The sequence below is a fragment of the Maylandia zebra genome, linkage group LG17, assembly GCF_041146795.1.
Source record: "Maylandia zebra isolate NMK-2024a linkage group LG17, Mzebra_GT3a, whole genome shotgun sequence".
Lineage (NCBI taxonomy): Eukaryota > Metazoa > Chordata > Actinopteri > Cichliformes > Cichlidae > Maylandia > Maylandia zebra.
The window spans coordinates 10,540,781-10,559,961 of NC_135183.1; the positions used below are offsets into that span (position 1 = coordinate 10,540,781).

A 19,181-nucleotide genomic window follows, 5' to 3' on the forward strand; every position below is an offset into this window, starting at 1 on the left:
GCCATCCTAAAGTTAGCATGGAGCTCCAAACCCTTAATGAAAGATTTGCTCTAGACCATAGGGGGGAAAAAAATCCCTAAGAGCCATTCTGGCTGCTTCACACGCACTCGTTCCAAAACAAATAGGTGCTAAAAATAAATTAAAGAAAAGCTTTGGATAGTGTTTGCTTAGAAATTGACTTTCTATATTTTAGCACCAATGTGTGCTACTTGTCTAAAGTTCATCTCGTAAACACAAGACAAAATCCCAAGTGGGCAGCTGCAGACACATTCTGCAAACTAACACAAGCTACTATCACCTTTATTTCAAAGCTAGTTTGTCTGCTCTGAAGCACCTGATACTGGTTATTCCTACGTGCTAGGAGAAGCTGATTAATTATTGAAATGAATCGTCAAAAAAAATTATATCATTAGTAAATTGCAGGCTATTTATCATGAATCAGGACACAAAGAAAACAGATAAATATATATATATGTATTTGTACGAGAGACTCTCCTTTATTCTTCACTGGACATGAGGATACATACATTGTTGAGCACTATTCACAAGTAAGTGCCATTTCTCCTAGTTACGTAATCTAAAGAGGCAGCTTTAGTATCTCAGATGAGGAATTGATAAATCTTTTTTTTTTCTTCAGGCTGATGCCTCCGCAGAGCCAGTTCCGCTTTACTGACTTTTAACAGTCAGCCCATATAACAGAGAACCAATCATTCAAGCGTTGGAGTTACGTAGCACAAGTGTTGTAATTTCCACAGGACACAAGGCATTTGCTTTGGGATTATGGGTGTAGCTAACACCAGTATCAGCAAATATTAGCCTTCTAAACCATCGGGCTATTTTCGTGATGTAAAATGGACAAGAAATAAACAAAAGGTCCTGGACTTGCTTTGGTATTGAGTTTACCATCCTTGTGTCAAAGACTACATGAAAATGTCTGGTGGCACGAGCTTTCTATCATTTTCTGCATGTACCAAGAACTGCCAGTGTGCTTACCCATGGGGGTATGTACTGTGGAACTGGGGTACTGTGACACAAGAGATCACAAGGTAAAAAAAAAAAGTGCCCCCTATAGCATGACTGGTGGAGTGTGTTATCTGTGGAGCATCCTGTGAGTGTCTGTCTATGCCCTTGTTTAGACATTGGATGTGTAATATTGCTGGCTTAAATCCCACTGATGTCATCCTGTCTTTTAAACAGGTACATTTTATGTTAATGTTCCCTGTGGATTCCGAGAGACAGATGCATGAAAATTTCGGAGTCCAAGAATGGAAAGTACATAAAATGGCACATGAGGTCATCACAGTGTATGCTCACTGAGTGCTCATTGAACACATAATGTAGCAATGTGTGCTATCCTTTGTGCAGCCAGGCCTGAGCTGGGTGATTTGAATACTTTATTGGCATTTGGTGTGACAAAGTAAGACTATTGCCGCAACTTTTTACTAAGACGGGTTAAGATGCCATCAGATTAACAGAAAGGAGAGGTAATGGCCATGTGAAGTCCCCAACTTTAGGCCTCATCTTGAGTATACAAGTGAAAGCAAAAGGTTCTGCATTGTCACTTATCTCTGACCCCTATTTCCTGTATTTTTCTGTATCAGCAAAGCTAAGATGAGAATAGTATATACTCTCTATTTATGCTTAGTCTGCTGGGCCCTGGGATAGCAAAAACCTCTCCATGGCAACTGATTCTGCTATGTTGTTGTTTTGGCATATTAACAGGAAGTACAGGTTGCTGGCTTACTCATAACAGTGATCCTGTCCAAGTGAAAAAAATAAACAGTGGTGCATACTGGCAGCCTGTTTCATTAGCTCAAGCATTTTGCTCTAAATTTGCCTCCATAATTGCTAACTCAGTGGCTTGAGACTCAGGTCCTGGCACATCTTACACAAAGGCTCGAAAGGTTTTGTGTCAGGTGGGCTGACAGAGGATGCCATTTTCAGCACATTCTACTATGGAAAGCTGCTCATTGTATTTTTATCGTCATTATTTATTCATTTGTTTATCATGTGCAGATATTTAATTCTCGGAGTCATAAAAGTCGTAGCTGGTCACTGGCAGCAGAGGATGATAAATTTCATGGGTCCACAGGGGCAGTACGGGCAGTCAACAACATAGAGGACAACACTAACCCATAAAAACTCTGAAAGAAATACAAGAGGACATGATATTGCTCAAGAGGCAGACAGAGCCAGCAACAATTCATTGTGGCACCAATAAAATAAACACAAAAGCCGTTTGTTTATATAGTGGAGGCCAGTACAGAGTCAGGGAAAATGGGTAAAAACTACACCTAATCTAATCTGCATCTACAACAAATACCCACATATGCAGATGATGTCACCTACATAGTAATAACTTTTATTTTGCATCTTCAATTGTTCAGTCAATCACTTTTCTCTCAACACCACAGTAATAACCATAAAGTATGAAGCTAAAACATGAAAACCACCAGTTTGTTTTCTTCAACTTTTAGCTGTTAGTTACAGCGTGTAACTCTGGAGCTTTCTTCGATTTCATGTTGGTTATGATTATAGGCACTATAAAAGGCACAATAAGTCACAGATGTCAAAAGACCTCTAAAAAGATGCCATACTAGAATGTGGATTGCCCTTTACACTAAATTTTAGTGTCTTTACACAAGAAAAGCTTTAGTCAGTTTGTCAGAAATGGCATCTTTCTTCTAGTCATGTATAAAATCCTTAGAGGCTTAAGTCAAAGGCGTCACTGCCAACTTAAAGCTCACATTTACTCACATAAGCTTACATTTATTTCTGACTTAATGCAAAACACACAAATTAGTTTTTATTAGTTTTTATTAAGTTGGATTTATTAAGTTTTATTGGAAACTACAAACAACATTGATCGGTAGTGTTTTGGATATGAAATGTAAGATGTGGCCAAAGTTGTGTAATGAATTCATACTCTGCAATGGCAGACATGTACTGTATTGGGAAGTCAGACAGAGAGTGCATGCAAAATGCACTGTGTGTAGAAATGAAGGCTGCACCCTTAGCGTTGATGTTAGTCAAAAGTTACAAGAAATTATTAACACATGCTGCACAGTACCGATATTTTTGGACCACGTTACCGGAAAAAAAATTCCCCCCATTGTGAGGCACTGTCCTTATAGTGTTGACATGCCCACATGAAGGTGCACTTTGCCAGCTGAGCCCAGTCCAACAGTGTATTTGTTAAACAAGCACATAATTAAGTTGACAACAGTGTTGATGGGGGTGCATTTTAATCAAAGACTGTACCACAGCAAATCACCTGCTGCTGTGTTGACAAGCGTCCTGTCCTCAACCACGCAAACCCTGTTGCTGCTTGTGTTTAAGCATGCAGATGATCTTCAAAGGAGACCAAAACAGTTAGCATTGCTTTGGCGGCCTTCTCTGCTTTAGTGTACAACTGCTCTCCAAAAGGTGTTTTAATTGTTACTTTGTAAACTTTGTAGAGCAGGTAATAATTTAAATTCCATTGGCTAATGTGGTAACATGCCACATGTGAGCTTTATAATGCATTACTGCCTGTTCATTAGACCTTGGCGGAATGAAACACAGAGAGAAACTTGACCTAAGGCACTGCCAACATTAGATTTTGCACCTTTAAGTGGTGCAAACATACCACATAATAATCCAGGACTGAAAAAATCAAGCGCTGCAAGTCCTTGAAGGGCCACTTGATGTTGGCCTATAAGCCTGTATAGAAAAGACTGACGTAGATTCCAGTTCTGAAAAGTGAACCCAGTGTGGAAATACTTGAAACTGTGATGGTTTCAAATAGCCAGCAGAGAGCAAATCCTGTATAGAATTTTTTCTTTTTTTTATTCAAAGTTCATTTGTGTAGAAATCTATAATATGATATCTTGCTCTGCAGTAACTAAAAACTATCAAGAAACCTGATGAGATTGCGGTCTTTTGGATTGTCTCAAGTCATAATCAATAAAACATGAGGTTAATTTTGTATATTATAATCAGAAAATCATAAAAGGGCTAATTAGACCATTAAATCATCAGAAAAAGTAGTTACAGTGGTCACAGGGAGCTGGTTTTTAAGGGCTTCCTCAGGGCCATTAAAAACCACTTGTCATCTAGTTTCACTTATCATGCCTGCACGCTACATCAGTCATTTTATTTACAGTCTATGGGCTGCCTCCAAACAATCCACATAGACTTGCATGGAAATTTTTTACAGCTCAGCTCTTTACATTTTATTACTTAAAACCTAAAACTTAAAGTTTGCATTATTATGGGTTCACTTTCTCACCCTATTATGGTCTCTTTTTGCTGTAAAAAAAAAAAAAATCAAGATAGCGATGGCCATAAAGCTAAAATTGAGTATATTAAATGCCTACGTTACATTTTATCGAGTCTGTGCATCAAGCCCAGTGTGAAGATACTGAAAAATTATAATTTTGGCACAGAATTCTTTAAAATTACCACAAAAAAAAGTTTGTAATGATTGTGTATTTTATTGTGTATTGTGTGAATATCATGTCACATCTTCAGCCTTTGTGAGCCTTGTTAATCTGCTCCAGTGACGCCTGTTCAGCTGCACTACGTTCCAGGAAGGAACAGAGAAGGTACAAAGTCAGGCAGAGAAAATCTCATTTCTCACAATGTCTGATTTCACAAGAAACTGGAAGTTCGTGCCTTCCTTTTTCTGAAACAGCACATATCTGTTACGAGCTTAATTTTCAAGACACCAGATGCCTTTCAGTGATTGAAAAAAAAGAGGATAGCAGGAAACTGCGAGAAATCAATATATTGGTCCGATATCTTTAGAGATTTTTTTTTCTAATGTCATTTCATAAACTGAAATTAAAACTAGAAGTTAACACTCTTTGTGATCTTTGAAAGGATTTTGTTAAGTGAATGAGCTTAATCTGTACTTAGGTACATACATTCCCATGCATACATGTTTGCATGCAAATGTTTGCATATGTCTGTTATAACATAAAACCCACAACCACGTGCAAACATCCCATTTCTTTTTGAATGAAATGCGTTAAGAACTGTTTCACTCTAAGCGTCTTGAAGCCTTCTATAAATAGACCACAAAACTGTAATCAGAATTCTAAAAGTGACATTGTGAGTGAGAAGGACCTACACCGCAGGGTGGTGCACAACACTGAAAAGTTCACTTAGTTGCAGGTCGGCAAATAAAATAATGTAAATGTGGTTCAATGTAATAATTTAATGTAATTCAAATCCCTAACAAGTTTAACAAGTACTTAAACACTGCAGCAAACTTTGTACTCAAATGGTGACAATGAAAAATAAATAACACAACATTGAACTTTTTAAGTTAACTTAACTATCAGCTCCCTAAGAGTACATTCACACAGTGCGCTTTGGACATCAGCAATCGGGCCTATTCTCATGGTATAAAAGGAGTTTTGACATCCCGGCATGCAATGTGAGACATCCTATTTCTATAATCATTCCACGCCAGAAAACTTAAATAAACAAAATCACAACTCATGACATTTCAGCGTTGTAAGGTTTCTGCTTAGATTTTAGTCTTTACACGCTGCGTCACTAGGCTAGACGTCAGCGGCTAGAAACGGCAAGTTCAGATCCCACACAAAAAATATACATGATTAGGCTTCTTGCAATCACAAAACTATACCATTAATAGTTATTTTTATTGAAACAAACTATTTTTACTTTTTGTAGTTTCAAAACAACCCTAAAGGATATTAAATATCGGCACAAAATAACGCCTATAGACAGCTTAAACTAAAAAAAACCTAAATCATCAGTTTTTCAAACCCCATATCGGTGCAATCTACATTATTTAAAAAAAAAACCAGAAAGTGTCCATGAGTGGCTCTTGCTAGGTGGCCTTCTGCATGCTTTTACTGATGATTGCTTATCAGTGTTAAATCTATAGATTTGTTGTCTTCCTTGGTGCTGTCATCCCGTAACTGGGCGGCTCTTTTCATGACAGCTTATTCTGAATCAGTGACGGTTAAAAACACTACATCTAAAATGCTCGCTCTCTTTCCCTCTTTACACACGCATACACACAGTTTCTCAAGTGTGACCGTGACATGTTACATCCTCTATCCTTATCTGCATAGGAAACACGTCTCCAAAAAAGGCCAAAGGGCGTCTACTGAATGGTTTGCTTACGCAGCTCTACAGTCAGACCGAGAGGCAACCAGCCCGCTGATTCATTCACTGTCAAAAGTGCGCACACAAACTCATGATCCAGTGCGAAAATGCACACTACATGCTTGATATTGAGAAATCTGCCTGTGCTTCTCATTCTTATATAGTCCTCATGTGTGTGATGCTAAGTGTGAGGTGGCAGGGAGTCGGGGGGAGATACTTCCGTGACGGGGCTTGAGGGCTGATTCTGGACACTGAGGAACAAGTCCTCTGCACGCGTGTGCTGCGCCGGTTGGCCCTTCTTCCATCTTTGTTGTCAGTCCTTCCACCTGAAGGAGCTCAAACATTCCAGTTATGGGTTTTATGTCCTTTCTCTCCCCTCCTCTTGCCGTGCTTTCATCCCTTCATGGCGTCGGCGGCGAGGCTCTCCAGAAGAGTTCTATAAATGTCCGAGCGGAGGAACCGCGGGTACGAGTCTCTTTCCATCAACCCGTAAACGATCTTCTGAGCGTCGTCAAAGCAGTGCATGGTGGGAGTCTTGACGTTCCTTTTGATCTGCTCTCGGGTGTGATAGTCGATGTTGATCTGGAATGAAGCACAAAGGTAGGAATGAGGGGATTTAAGCCAAGAGCAAAAGATGTGAGATTCAACATTTCAGCTGGCACTTCTCTCCTCTTTCAGAGGACTGCTTGCACTGACATATAAAGACAATATGTAAGGGAAACGGTGTCTGTGTGTGACTCTGAAGTTACCTCTTTAGGCGATTCTGCTTTAATGAACTGCTCATAAATCTTCTTGGCTCTTGAGGACATTCGGAATGAAGACTTGATCTTTTTGTAGTCCTCACACGTGAGCCAGAACTCAATGTTCTCGTCGCTGTATTCGGACTTGAGAAAGTTGCGAAAAGTAGCCAGTCCATCTGAGGTGAAGCAAATAAAACAAGCCCATTTTCAGCTTTTATTTAAAACAAAAAAAGAAGAAAAAACCCAAATCAGTCTGCCCAAACTGTCATTCTTACAAACACAATATTGTTTTAGCAGCATTCTCACTCTGAGGGGGAAAAGGAACCTACATTTAGACTCGAGAAGCTTTTCCAGTGACTGTGACCATTGTTGGGTATCTTCTAAACTTAGCCTGCTGGGAGAGAATGCAAGTTGGATTACTTAACAGAATCAAATTTGAGCAAAGCGAAGCTGTAAAGGGTGCGAGTCACACAGAAGCACACTCATTAAGAAAGCATAGCAGATGGGCTTATCGAATTCAGACAAAAATGCCGAACCCTGGGATATGCCGGGTTGGTGTGCGTGCTGTGCCAAAGCAAACATGGTGTCTCAGGATCATTTGAATCCTTTCAATGATGCCATAGATGGAAATCATAGGCGCAGGCTGGCTATTTTAAAACTGAAATGTATGCAAAACACTCCATAAGTCTCCTTACCTCTCAGAGCTGGAGGAGTGAGAGAACATGCACTGGAGTCGGCACATAAAGTTCTTTCCACTGTGTAGGGAATAAAAAATATATGAATATATCCCTGTTGCGTTTATTGCTGTTCGATTAGCTTCCAATGAATGTGTCAAAGAATGTTAGGAGGGCTGGTGTTTAGAAAAGACAGTGACTCGTGCCGTTATATAAGATGAATGGCTATTTTCAGAGATAGTATGAAGTATTTTTAACATATTTTTTATGTCACCACACTATTTGCTATTAAACAGCTCGAGATTTTCTCGTCAAGCTCCAAGTCAGCACATTTACTGGAAACTCCAGCTCAGCGTTAAAGTCAAAAGTTTCACTCACATGTTTTTGTTTCTCTTCCTGTCATCTCTGTCCATGATGAAGCGCTGTGTGTTGGGTGGTTCGACGATTAAGCTTGGCATTGTTTTATTAAGTCCACTCTCTCGGGCTCTCGGTCCTGGTCATGCTGTGGCTGAGAGACACTTAGGAGGATTCCCCCTGCAATGCAGCTTTTTATACCAAGGTTTCCTGTTGACGGTCTGGGGTTGATGGGATACATCAGAAGCTTAAACTAAAGAGGAAGCACCCCTTCCTTCCCTCCCTCTCCTCCTCCTTCTACCTCACAGTTAGAAACAACACATACTCACTCGGTGCTTTGCATGCATGTCTCCCTCCCTCGCCTTGATGCCTTACTCCCTATTATGTCTCTGCTTCTTTTCCTTCCCTTCTGCTGTTGCTGCTCCTTCCCGCCTCCTAACCGGACTAGCCAAACAAACAGCACTCTCTGTGGCTGAAAGCTTGCTGTGTTCCCATTATTTTTAGTCTGCCAGCACAGATGCAAATGACAGCAACAGTGACTTTGATAGGCAAATCGTGACCTTCGCACGCTGTTTGTGTAGTGAGTCCATTAAATGGGATGTAAAAGAGAAGGCGGTCGAAACCAAATATTGGGATTGTCCTTCTGTCTTTCATATTTAACATTTTTTGATCCCAAAAAAGGGAAATTCGTCAAGATGTGGTAGAAATGTGCACAACACAAGGCTACATGAGTGAGAAAGAGGAAACAGCAAATTGATTGCAACAGAGAGGCTCCGCAAGGCAGGAAGCCAGAAAGACTGTCAGAACATCATATCCTGACCACTCTCATCTTTCAGCTGCAGAGTTATTACTTTATTATTGAAGCCTTCCACCATCGTCAAACTGCAGGCGGAAATCCTTATATGGTGGCTAAAACTAGTGTAAAAGGCGGGAAAAAAAAAGTTGCAGCTTTAATCCAATGCCAAATATCTCCAGAAAATATAGAAGGGTTTGGAAGTGCCTCAAAAAACAGAGGGTATTCTGTCAGCCCTCACATCAAGCACGATTTGTAAACTACAGAAAAAATTACAAAAGAAAAGAAAGAAAAGAAACGTACAGTTAAATTTTAGGCAGATTTTACCGTTAAAATGAAGAAAGTGTAACATCAACCCACACAAAAGGTAGACATCCAGCAAAGTCAAGTACTATGATAATGAGCATGATGTCATTGCCAATGTCAGAGACCCATACATATTTGAAGGGCCCCAATGTTTTACATTTGAGCCTGTTATTTATTTAAGGGACAGGGGAACAGACGAGAAGTGAGGAGAACCAACCGAGGTCAGCCAGAACTTGTGGCTGTGGCCAAAGAACCTTTAATGAACTGGATGGGGTCTTGGCAAGAACTAGCATTAGCTGAAATTAGCATTAGTTGTGGTGACCCTTCACATTTCATGTTCCTTTCAGTTTTGCGGTGATCTACAACAGATATTTTCTCTGGCATTTAAGTAGACGTTTCTGCTGATAATTGTAGCACAGAAAAGAACTGTGGGAATTCAAATCCCAAACTCTTATCTTAAAGATAAACTAATTTATGTGTTTGTCTTTCGGCTACATCTGAAGGTTTCAAGTAAACTGTTTGGAGCAAATGGTTGGATGAGAACAGTGTGCTCTTTAGTAGAGTAAATGTCAGAAGGCATTCTTGGTCTCATGCTCATAAACTTTGAAACTTCTAAATGTGCTAACGATATTGCCAGAGAAAGCCCCTGGTTTAAGGTGTTGTCAGTCAAGGTTTCAAATGATGATTGTTGAGCGAAGGTCTTTGTTTGAAACCCACCTTAAGATGGAAGCGATTTGTCTATTTGGATAGACAAATGGATGCTGGGCTTATACAGGTGTGGTCAGAAGTTTACATACATTTATTGGAATGGATATAATTGGAATTTGGGGCTTTTCTGGATTTTTCTTAGCTGTTCTTTTTCTGGTGTGAAATAACTGTACAGCATACTTTTAAATACTTAAATAGTCTTTAATCACTTTAAAAAACAAGAACTGGGTATACAACTTTGAATTTATTATGGATATTTTCCTAATCCACACAGGGTGAAAAGTATATACACAGGCTCAAACAGCCTGTGTATATACAGTCCAAGCAGGTTAGCGAATACCTAAGAGGGAAAATGGTAGATGTACACAAATTGAGAAGTCTTCTTTGGAGCCATTTCTAAACAATTGCAGATCCCAAGATCAAGATCATCATAACATAAGTAGAATTTTTATAGATGTGACACAACTTTGTCAAGCTATAGAAGAAGACCCAGGACATCATTCTTAGAAAAGCAGAAACTGGTTAGGATGTTTGGGAACAAACAGGGACTGCCATTTATTGGAAAAAGCAGGAACACCAGTCTCACTGTCTATTATGAAGCAAGTTTTACATCACTACAAACTGAAAGAGCGCCAACCATGAAACAAGCCCCTGTTTCAAAACCAACCATGCCTTACTGAAACATGCAGTCAATCTTGACAAGCCAAATGCCTCACGAAGAAATTCTTATGTTCATGCAAGATAAAGATTGACCTATTTGGCCACAATGACGCTATGTTTGGAAGAGTAAAGGTGAGGGATTCAAACCTAAGAACACTGTACCAGCTGTCGAGCATGGTGGTGGTAGCTTCATGGGTGGGTCTGTTTTGATGCCAGGAAAGTGGATGCAGTAATGAAGGAAGAATACTTCCAAACTCTTCCAACTTCCGCTCAGATGAACAGCTAGATTGTTGAAACTTGAGCACAAGTTGGAACTGCCTTCTTAAATGGCCTTGTCAAACCCCCGACTTCAACCCTGATTAAAATTTGTGTACTACACTTAAAAGCCAGGTCCATTCCAGGGAACCAACCAATTTATGAGGAAATGTGCCAAGAAAAGTGGTTAAACATACAGCCAAAATTACACCAGAACCTTTTTGATTGCTACAAAAAGCGTCAGGTCAAGAGCAACTTGTTAAGAGACATTTAACCAAGTAATAATATTTGAGCCTGTGTGGATTTGAGAAAATCCAAAAATAAATTCAGTTGTGCACCGAATTCTTGTTTTTTTTTTATTTTTTTAGAATGATTAAAGATGTATGCTGCACAATTGTTACACAATGGAAAAAAAAATCATAGAAATTGTTAGAAGCCCAAAATTACCATGATATTTATGACCATGAAGAGTTTAAGTAAACTTTTAACCACAGCTTCATTATTATTGTTTTTGGAGTCCACCTATAACAAAATTTGAAAAGAAAAAAACATCCCTGATTTGAATTTTATCATTTGTACAGCACAGGAACTCTTCCAGGAAGTTCCTATTTGACTAGAGCGCTTATAGGTCTAGTTTGCATATGGGACCTCCTCCTGTCTGTCAAGATGAAGGGGCTACAACTGGGCTAAAACACATTGTACTGGCATATGCTCGCAATTCGGGTAGTTTGCAGCAAATCTTCATATATGCCTCAGTTTGTATATAGTAGCCTGTTTGATTTTGATACCCTTTGGGCTTCAACACTCTGGTGGTCAGTTTGGCACAAGTTGAAGTTTGCATGTAATTTGCAATGGCTTTTGATCTGCAGAGTTGCAGAACTTTTCAACAGCATTGCTTTCACTGCAATGTATCGCCCAGTGTAGGAAAACACAATTATGGGACATTAAACAAGCAAGGCCGCTCTGGGTTATCACTCATTGGTTACAACTCTAATCAATGTACTGACAATAGTCACTATGGTCAGTTTACATTTAAAGCAAAAATAGATCAGGTTATTATCAAATGTAGCCCATAGCCTTGCACTTCCATGTAGACCCTAGCTGGGAGTGTGACAGTACTGAGTCACACCATCTGCCTCTGCCTTCACATGTTGCAGAAGATTTCCTACTGATTTTGTATAGAGAGAGGATGTTGGTGCTTTATTCATTCTCATCCTTGACCACATAGCACAGAAATGTATGTTCACCCCCCCCCCCCCCCCCCCCAAATCAATAGAAACAGCTTTGCATTGACATTGTAGCAAATACACAAAACCAGACAAAAATAGCAACTCTGCAATCTTATTAATATTTGGTAGTGTGAATAGATTTACTGTTAGAGGTGTGAAAGCCCAAAGCAAGTGCATTTCACAGATCTAAGATGCGAACTTTGGTTCCTAACTGGGGAATTTGAAGTCTTTAAAGCTTTTTGAAAGCTTCCACTCGAAACCTGATGCCATAGGCTACCCTGTTATAATCTACCCTTAGGCTTTGCCTCACTGAGGCTTCCCTTTTTTGCCCAAACACGGTTATAAGTACTGAGGCGTTGCGATAGTCACCAAACACTGAGAGGTGAAAGCTGCATTCCCTGTCTGAAGTTAAAATGTGGACAAGCACATCAGTGTATAAGATTTAACATTCAGCATCCAGCTCTTATAGGAAAGTTCCTCCTGACCGTAACCGTCTTGACTAACACTGTGCCAGCAGCAGTACTCACTTCCTTTTCGCTACCATGGTAACGGTTGTGGGCTATGAGAAAACAGTGACAGATTGTGTGCCATGTGATGGAGGAGATGTGAGACCTCTGTCGTTTATCAGGAACAACCCGTGACACTCTGTGTACTGAGAGTTTTCTGACGTACGACTGTACACCTGCAAATAGTTTCAGCCCAAAATTACAATCAAAACTAAGTCAACCATAACATTTCCTACAGTATCCACATAAAATTAGAGTGAGCACTTTCAACCTTTTCATAGCACACATGGATTTTGTCCTGCTTTAAAACTAATTTTAACCTTTTAACTTAATTGTAATGCTTTCAGAGTTTACATTCAAAAAATTATTCCACAAAATACTGACTTTATTAAGCAATTTGCTTACATGTAAATTTTCCATGTAATTTGCTACATATGTAATAATAATGTAAAACATTAAATTTAATGGAATCTGTTGATTGGTGTACATTCGGTTTATACCAAGAATATTTTTTAATGCTTAATTATTTGATTAATTATACCTTTAAATTGAACATTTCAGTTGCATTTTACACAAAATTATTGCTTTATGTTCATGAGGGAAAAGTATTTTTTTCTTTTTTTGTGTGTAATTATGAGATTAAGGATCCAAAATAAACTTTCCAACAGCTATATCTCTGAAACACAAGTGGCCCTGGATATAATAAATAAAAATAATAATATTGTTATTAAAAGAAAGAGTTGTGGTTACTAGTCCATAGAAAAATAGTATGAGTGGGTGTGTCTCTATAAAGATATTTCTCCCTGCAGTAGGTTGGTGTCTGAAGCTTTCTGGTTTCTCTCTGCGACTATGAAACATGGATTTTGGGACATGACTAATTGTAGGTTCAGTTGCAAAGTTTTAAAGTTTGCATTTTCGCTGTAGTCAGCTCGGCAACTTAAAACTGGAAGAGCGAGCGGCTAATTTGACTGAGACTTTATCATCCTTTTTTCAATCTAATGGCAACCATAGTTTACAAAATGAACATGATATAGAAAACACTTCAGTCTAGAGACTGATACCATAGAAAGTCTTTATTGAGGTCATACATCGAGGAAGCCAAGGGGTCATGTTCCCATAGAACCATAAAGGATGTTCTGCTGTTATACTGAGTGTATGATTTCTGTTTCTATTTCCCTCAACGTCCAAATAGCATTAGAGCAACCTTTCTCACATCAAAGTAAATAGTTTGCATGGAAAGCAATAGCCAAAACCTTTGGCTTTTGTCTGAAAACGTAAATCTACCATCGCTTTTTAAAATCCATATGCATTTCTATCTAATGACTAGTAACTAGAACAGGCAAACTCAAACTGAATATACACCTAAAGGCCCAATCTGTCGTCCCTATAATGGCAGCTGACTAACAGACTGGGATGTGTTTAGACTCAACTGCCATGACACAAATATTTGTGTCATGCTGAAGTGGATGTTGATTGTAAACTAGCTAACATGGGGAAACAATATAGCAACATAGTTTCAAAGCCTTCTTCACTTGTGTTGGAACTACAAAAAAGTGAGCTTCATAGTTTGTTTTCATACCTTTCATTGGTGTTCTCTTTCATATGGTAGTACATGAACTCTGGACTTTCACCTTTATGTTAAAAACAGAGCAAATGCCTCAATATAGTATTTTAAAAATAGGATTTTCAGTCATAAAGCTATTAGTCTTTGACCAGATAGGGTTCAAATATCCTTTTGAGTAATGGTATGAGGCGCTTACTGTTGTAAAAAATATAAGCTACTGTCCTTTTATTATCAAGTCTGATAAGTGATGAAGCAGATTCTCTATGACCACGTCCTCTTTTTTTGCCCCACAGTACTCATCATGGTTGGAAAAACTGCTTAAATTTGTTAACAACATCAGGCCATGAGTACAAACCGATGTGACAAAAACCTTTATTAACGTGGAACTGTTTAACATACACAGTCTCTCTATTTTCATTTGAAAAAACCTTTCCCAGACTCCTCTTTTTGTAGTATTTTCCCCAGTCATTGTCTGTGGGTGATGAGATTATTCCCCTAACAAGGCAGCACATTGAGGGCTGATCTGTTACGCATCAGGTTGTCTGATGACTCCTGTGTTGTCATTTAAGCCCTTGAGTTATTATTAGCTGCCTCAGTACTCCTTTTTAAGGCACAATCTTTAGGAATAAGGCCGTTTACAGAACAGAGCGGGATCGAGGGTTAGAGTGGGGGGTTACTTTTTTCCAGTTTAGTAAACCCTGATGTTGGTGTACAGAGTCAGGCCCACACCTAATTAAAGGATATATTAGACATGTGACTGAAAACAGAATCCCTTTGCTGGGTAAGCTGTGGAAACTGTTATCCTTTATTTTGACTCATGCCCTTCCTCATGTCTCAGTTAGTCAGTCAGATAAATATAATTCTGACTATATTGGAATAAAAAGAATACTTATAGATGATGAATGACTACAGTTACTGACTGAATTAGCCAAATTTGGGCAAGAAGTCCTAACATTTCACATCAGAAACAAGCTTAACTTACCTAGACTTTCAGTTAACACATACAGTATTTCAAAGAACCTTGAACTCCTCTAAAGTACTAACACATACCAACATTCTTTATACGTACATATCTCCACACTCACATTACTTTTCTGTCATTGTGTTTGCCTTGCTGTACTAAAGTCCACGGCATTTTATCAGTACAAAAAGAAAAAATGATATTGCACACTGTTAAAAAATATTTTTTTATGTTTGGGTTTAGAGTGAAACAGTAAATTAGTTGATCCAGGGATGGTAGCTCTCTTTAAAGGTACCACAGAGTCCTGGATTTGCGCTTTAGACTCAGGTAGGCATCTGAGTGCAGGAATCTTGGGCAAGAGTCTCTTTCCATCAGCAGGTAAACATGTTTCTGGGCCTCGTCAAAGCAGGAAAGGTTGGGTTTCTCAAGTGCCTGCTTGATCTTCTCTCTAACACGCTGGTCTACATTGATCTGAGAAGGAAACAAATGTGACAAGTCAACATATCATCATGTAATGGGTTCTCAAATTGGCTGTGTTTGTTTTCAATTTGTAAAAAGGTGCTTGAAAAACGTTAAATCCAAAATAATTAAAATGCCACCACCAAGATGTGCAAAATACACCCCTGGAAGGAGGTAAGAAAATACCTCTGAATCCTAGGGTTACATTTTTGAGAAAAAAAAAAGTCTATTTTGTGGTCAATTTTATTACTGGTACAATAAAAAAAAAAACATTAAATCAAACATTAACTTGCTAGCTCTCTTGTATGCTTTTCAACTCAGATGAAACTCCATGAAATTCAGAATTCTAGCTGCTGAGACAGATCACACACACACACACACACACACACACACACACACACACACACACACACACACACACACACACACACACACACACGCACACACACACACACACACACACACACTACTTGTCCCTAAAGAGTTTCCTGTCCTGTTTTGTTTTTTTAACTATGTTATTTCTTGCTCCATTTGTATTTGGATTCTGCTTTTTCTTTGTAATTGAAATACTTCATTCTTTCAAAGAAACATTGAAGAATATATAAAACATTTGGCTTGCCATTTAGCTGAATGATTACTATTGTATTGGTCTTGCTTCACTTCAAGTTGCAACTAATTAAATAAGAAACCATTGTGGAAGTTCCTTGAATGGCTACATAAATCAGTTCCCCATAGACTTTTATATTTCCACGAAATACAGCATTAAAAACATTTTAACAGCCTGCTTCAAAAAAACAAAAAAAACAAAACAAAACCCTAACATTATTCTCTGTGGGTAAAATCCCTCTTTAAGACAATGGTTTTTTTTAAAAATACCTTATTCATGTGGATGTTGGAGGTAGGAGTGTGACTGCTTATCCTGTCACAGGCAGCTGGTGGCCTTAGTTCTCCAACTCCAGTTATTAAAGTGGACTTCTTCCTCTTCCCTTTGTCTATTGTGTTATTGCCTTTTAGAGGACTTTAATTAAATTACCTAACAAATAATATAGCATGCTGTGAGGTACAACCTGTATTAGAAGTTTGTGTTTCAATTTATGATTGCAGGTTGCTAACCTAGCACGCTAGCTATAGCTCATAACTTAAGACTCCAAACTCCAAATATGGCCACATCTCACTCCAAAAAACTAACAGAAATATCTAATCCTATAATAATGTGTAGTAGAATTAGTATCCAAGTGTACGTTGCTTGACAACCCCACATGATACATGTGCTGCTTACTTGCCACCACTAAGTGATTTCTTACTAGGAATGTATATATTTTGTGTGCAGTCTGTGGTTCACAATGGGAAAATTCTGTGCCATATTTGAAATGAATAAAACACTACATAACCTCCCTCCATACTCTTCTACTTTAACTTGTTTGTTGGTATTTTTACGTGTTCGGTATTGTTCTTACTGTCTTGTACGGAAGAGGATTAGGGCCACTGGAAAAAAAAAAAAAAGAAAAAAAAAAGAAGTGGGCACGTCTTTTTTTTTCTTCTTCTTTTCCTAAATTCTGAGAATAAAGTCAGAATTCTGAGATTAAAGTCAGAATTCTGACTTTTTTCTCAGATTTATTTTCCAGTGGCCCTAATCCTCTTCCGTAGTCTTGGAGCAACTGTGACAACATAATTATCTCTGGGATTTCTTAAAGTATTCTGATTCTGATTCAGTGCATCTTCCCTGAAAATATGGCACAGAAAATACTGTACTAAAAGCACCAGAAGCACTGGAAGTTATGAAATTTGGTAATCATCTGCATTGCTTCACTGAATTTGTAAAAGTTTTGTACAGTTTTTTCTCTGATGCAATCATACTTTCCTCTTTTCTGTAATGCCAGTTTGATAAAATGCAGTTTATATTTGGGCCTACTTTTAGTTTACAAAGTTACTCAGAAAGTCCAAGAAAGTAATTTCTTCTTTTAAGTATGAAATATGATTTAGCTCTGGTATAACAGACAAACTGACCTCTCTGCAGGCTGTAGGCTGGATGAACTCCCGGTAGATCTCCTCTGCTCTCCATTGAAGGTCTTCTGGTGAGGTAGTCAACCTGAACTCCTCACATGCGAGCCAGAACTCAATGTTTTCCTCACTGAACTCAGACTGCAGAAAAGAGTGGAATGCTGCTAAATACTCTGCAAAGAGGGAAAGGGTTAAACATACAGAATTATTCATTACGTGAAATTCATTTGTAGAATCACATGGCTCAGTTTTGTGAAGAGTAACACTTCTTACTTTTGTCTTTTAGCAGTTTTTCCAGGTGAAGTTCATGGTCAGTCTGACAACTATAAGGAAATGATATATGGCTATTATTTTCTTTATAATATACACCATGGAGATGAAAATAACTAACACTTCCAATCATATGATACCTTAGCTTTGAAGAGTACATCTCATCATTACATTTCTGTACACTGACACACTGGATATCCTTCTTACGCCTCCTGCAGTTCAGTACAATGTCAAACCTTAAAAACAAACTCAAGTTCAATATGTTTGTTAATGTAAAGTTTATAAATGTAAACTTAGTATCATTAGTGTGCTTGGCTTACCTTCGTGGCTGCTTCATGTTGGGCATTAAATCCTTAAATTCGTAAAGTCGAATCCTTGAAAATAAGAGTTTGGGCATTTTAATATCCCTGTAATTCCCTGTAGGGAGATACAATAGCCTGCTGTGATATGTGTAAAAGCACTGTTCCCTCCTGGGCTTGTCCTTAAACTGCCAGGAAAGGTATACCTATGACGCTGTGGGCCTGCTGGTACCTGTATCTAAACGCCAATTGGATACGAATACAAATGTCTGTTGTTAGACTGATCTACCCTTGTTACTGACTCACAGCTGTAAAATTCCTATGGGAGAATTTTTTTTTCCGTTACTCAGATTTCTGGAAAAAGGTATTTAGGTGACTGATTGACTGCGTGATGTATGTGTAGTCCATATAGGGCGATATGAGCGTTTGCCTTTTACTTGTCTGTATGGAGATTCTAGATGCACTACCTATGCCATATTTTAAATCAGTACTTCACAAATGGTGTGCCGAGACATGGGTGTGCCGTAAGGGAAGTCCAGGTGTGCTGTGGGATCTTGTGAGAATCATGATTCATTTTTACAATGAATGGCAGGGCAAAGTCACGAATTAGCAGTTAATTTACTGATCAGTTGTTTGCATGCATTCATGTCCCTGAAAAAAGGCATAACATTTGTTAAAGGCAACCGACTGACCGTGATTGACAAGATTTGCTTGTGTGAAAGAGGCTATGATTACTTAACCACCAGCAGAGATGACCCACGATCTTAAAAACCCAGGGAAAAAAAACAGCTGTATTGGGATGTAAACATGCAGTAAAACAGGGATTGGATATTGTATCTATGTCCATTTTTTGTTGCTATGTGATGACATGAAGAGAAAAATTATGGGAATTCAACCAATTGGTGAAGATGTGATAACACATACAGTGAGCCCAGAGGTACTAACGGGTCAAATAATCTTGAAAAGGAAGGGCGCCAAGGAGATGATGCCATCAGATAAAAACATAGCTGACAATGGCTGCAGTGAACAATGTCAATTGTTTTTAACACTGTTTCACTCAAACATTTTTGACACTGTTGTAGCAGTGATATGGTATAGAGCTGTTATATGTCGACAAAGCATCTACGGATTACCAAGACAATCCCATGCATCCACAAATTTTTTTTTCCCCCATCAAAAATACCTATGACCTCATCTTCTGATGCTTCTTGCACACACTTGTTGCCAGGTTACAAATAAACATTTTCCTTCCTAGTTCAATCCCCACTTTATTTTGATT

The 19,181-nt window shown here is 38.6% G+C and overlaps 2 protein-coding genes across 4 annotated transcripts; both read right to left on the reverse strand.

Moving 5' to 3' along the window:
- Nucleotides 1-2,799: 2,799 nt before the first annotated feature.
- Nucleotides 2,800-8,340, reverse strand: LOC101466098 (regulator of G-protein signaling 21). 2 transcript variants are annotated; one of them, XM_076875618.1, is made up of 5 exons: nt 7,916-8,340; nt 7,559-7,618; nt 7,193-7,254; nt 6,873-7,039; nt 2,800-6,705 (listed from the first exon to the last, which is right to left on the reverse strand). In XM_076875618.1, the coding sequence occupies exons 1-5, from the start codon at nt 7,993-7,995 to the stop codon at nt 6,517-6,519; spliced, it is 558 nt and encodes a 185-aa protein (XP_076731733.1). In that variant the 5' UTR covers nt 7,996-8,340; the 3' UTR covers nt 2,800-6,516. The 2 variants fall into 2 exon arrangements, with proteins under 2 accessions (XP_076731733.1, XP_004567429.1); XM_004567372.6 differs by having other exon boundaries at nt 7,193-7,257; nt 7,916-8,333.
- A 5,063-nt stretch (nt 8,341-13,403) lies between these two features.
- Nucleotides 13,404-18,092, reverse strand: si:ch211-117l17.6 (regulator of G-protein signaling 21). 2 transcript variants are annotated; one of them, XM_012923584.3, is made up of 5 exons: nt 17,924-18,092; nt 17,744-17,815; nt 17,607-17,656; nt 17,340-17,506; nt 13,404-15,344 (listed from the first exon to the last, which is right to left on the reverse strand). In XM_012923584.3, the coding sequence occupies exons 1-5, from the start codon at nt 17,998-18,000 to the stop codon at nt 15,159-15,161; spliced, it is 552 nt and encodes a 183-aa protein (XP_012779038.2). In that variant the 5' UTR covers nt 18,001-18,092; the 3' UTR covers nt 13,404-15,158. The 2 variants fall into 2 exon arrangements, with proteins under 2 accessions (XP_012779038.2, XP_004567428.2); XM_004567371.3 differs by having other exon boundaries at nt 17,744-17,839; nt 17,924-18,091.
- Nucleotides 18,093-19,181: the final 1,089 nt, after the last annotated feature.

Coding starts and splice junctions, on each gene's coding strand:
- LOC101466098 (XM_004567372.6), bottom strand. CDS start 7,995: ATGCCAAGCTTAATCGTCGAACCACCCAACACACAGCGCTTCATCATG. Junction 7,258..7,558: donor CACTCCTCCAGCTCTGAGAG/GTAAGGAGACTT, acceptor ATTCTCTCCCAG/CAGGCTAAGTTTAGAAGATA. Junction 7,040..7,192: donor AAAGCTTCTCGAGTCTAAAT/GTAGGTTCCTTT, acceptor GCTTCACCTCAG/ATGGACTGGCTACTTTTCGC.
- si:ch211-117l17.6 (XM_004567371.3), bottom strand. CDS start 18,000: ATGCCCAAACTCTTATTTTCAAGGATTCGACTTTACGAATTTAAGGAT. Junction 17,507..17,606: donor AAAACTGCTAAAAGACAAAA/GTAAGAAGTGTT, acceptor CCCTCTTTGCAG/AGTATTTAGCAGCATTCCAC. Junction 15,345..17,339: donor AGCCTACAGCCTGCAGAGAG/GTCAGTTTGTCT, acceptor TTTCCTTCTCAG/ATCAATGTAGACCAGCGTGT.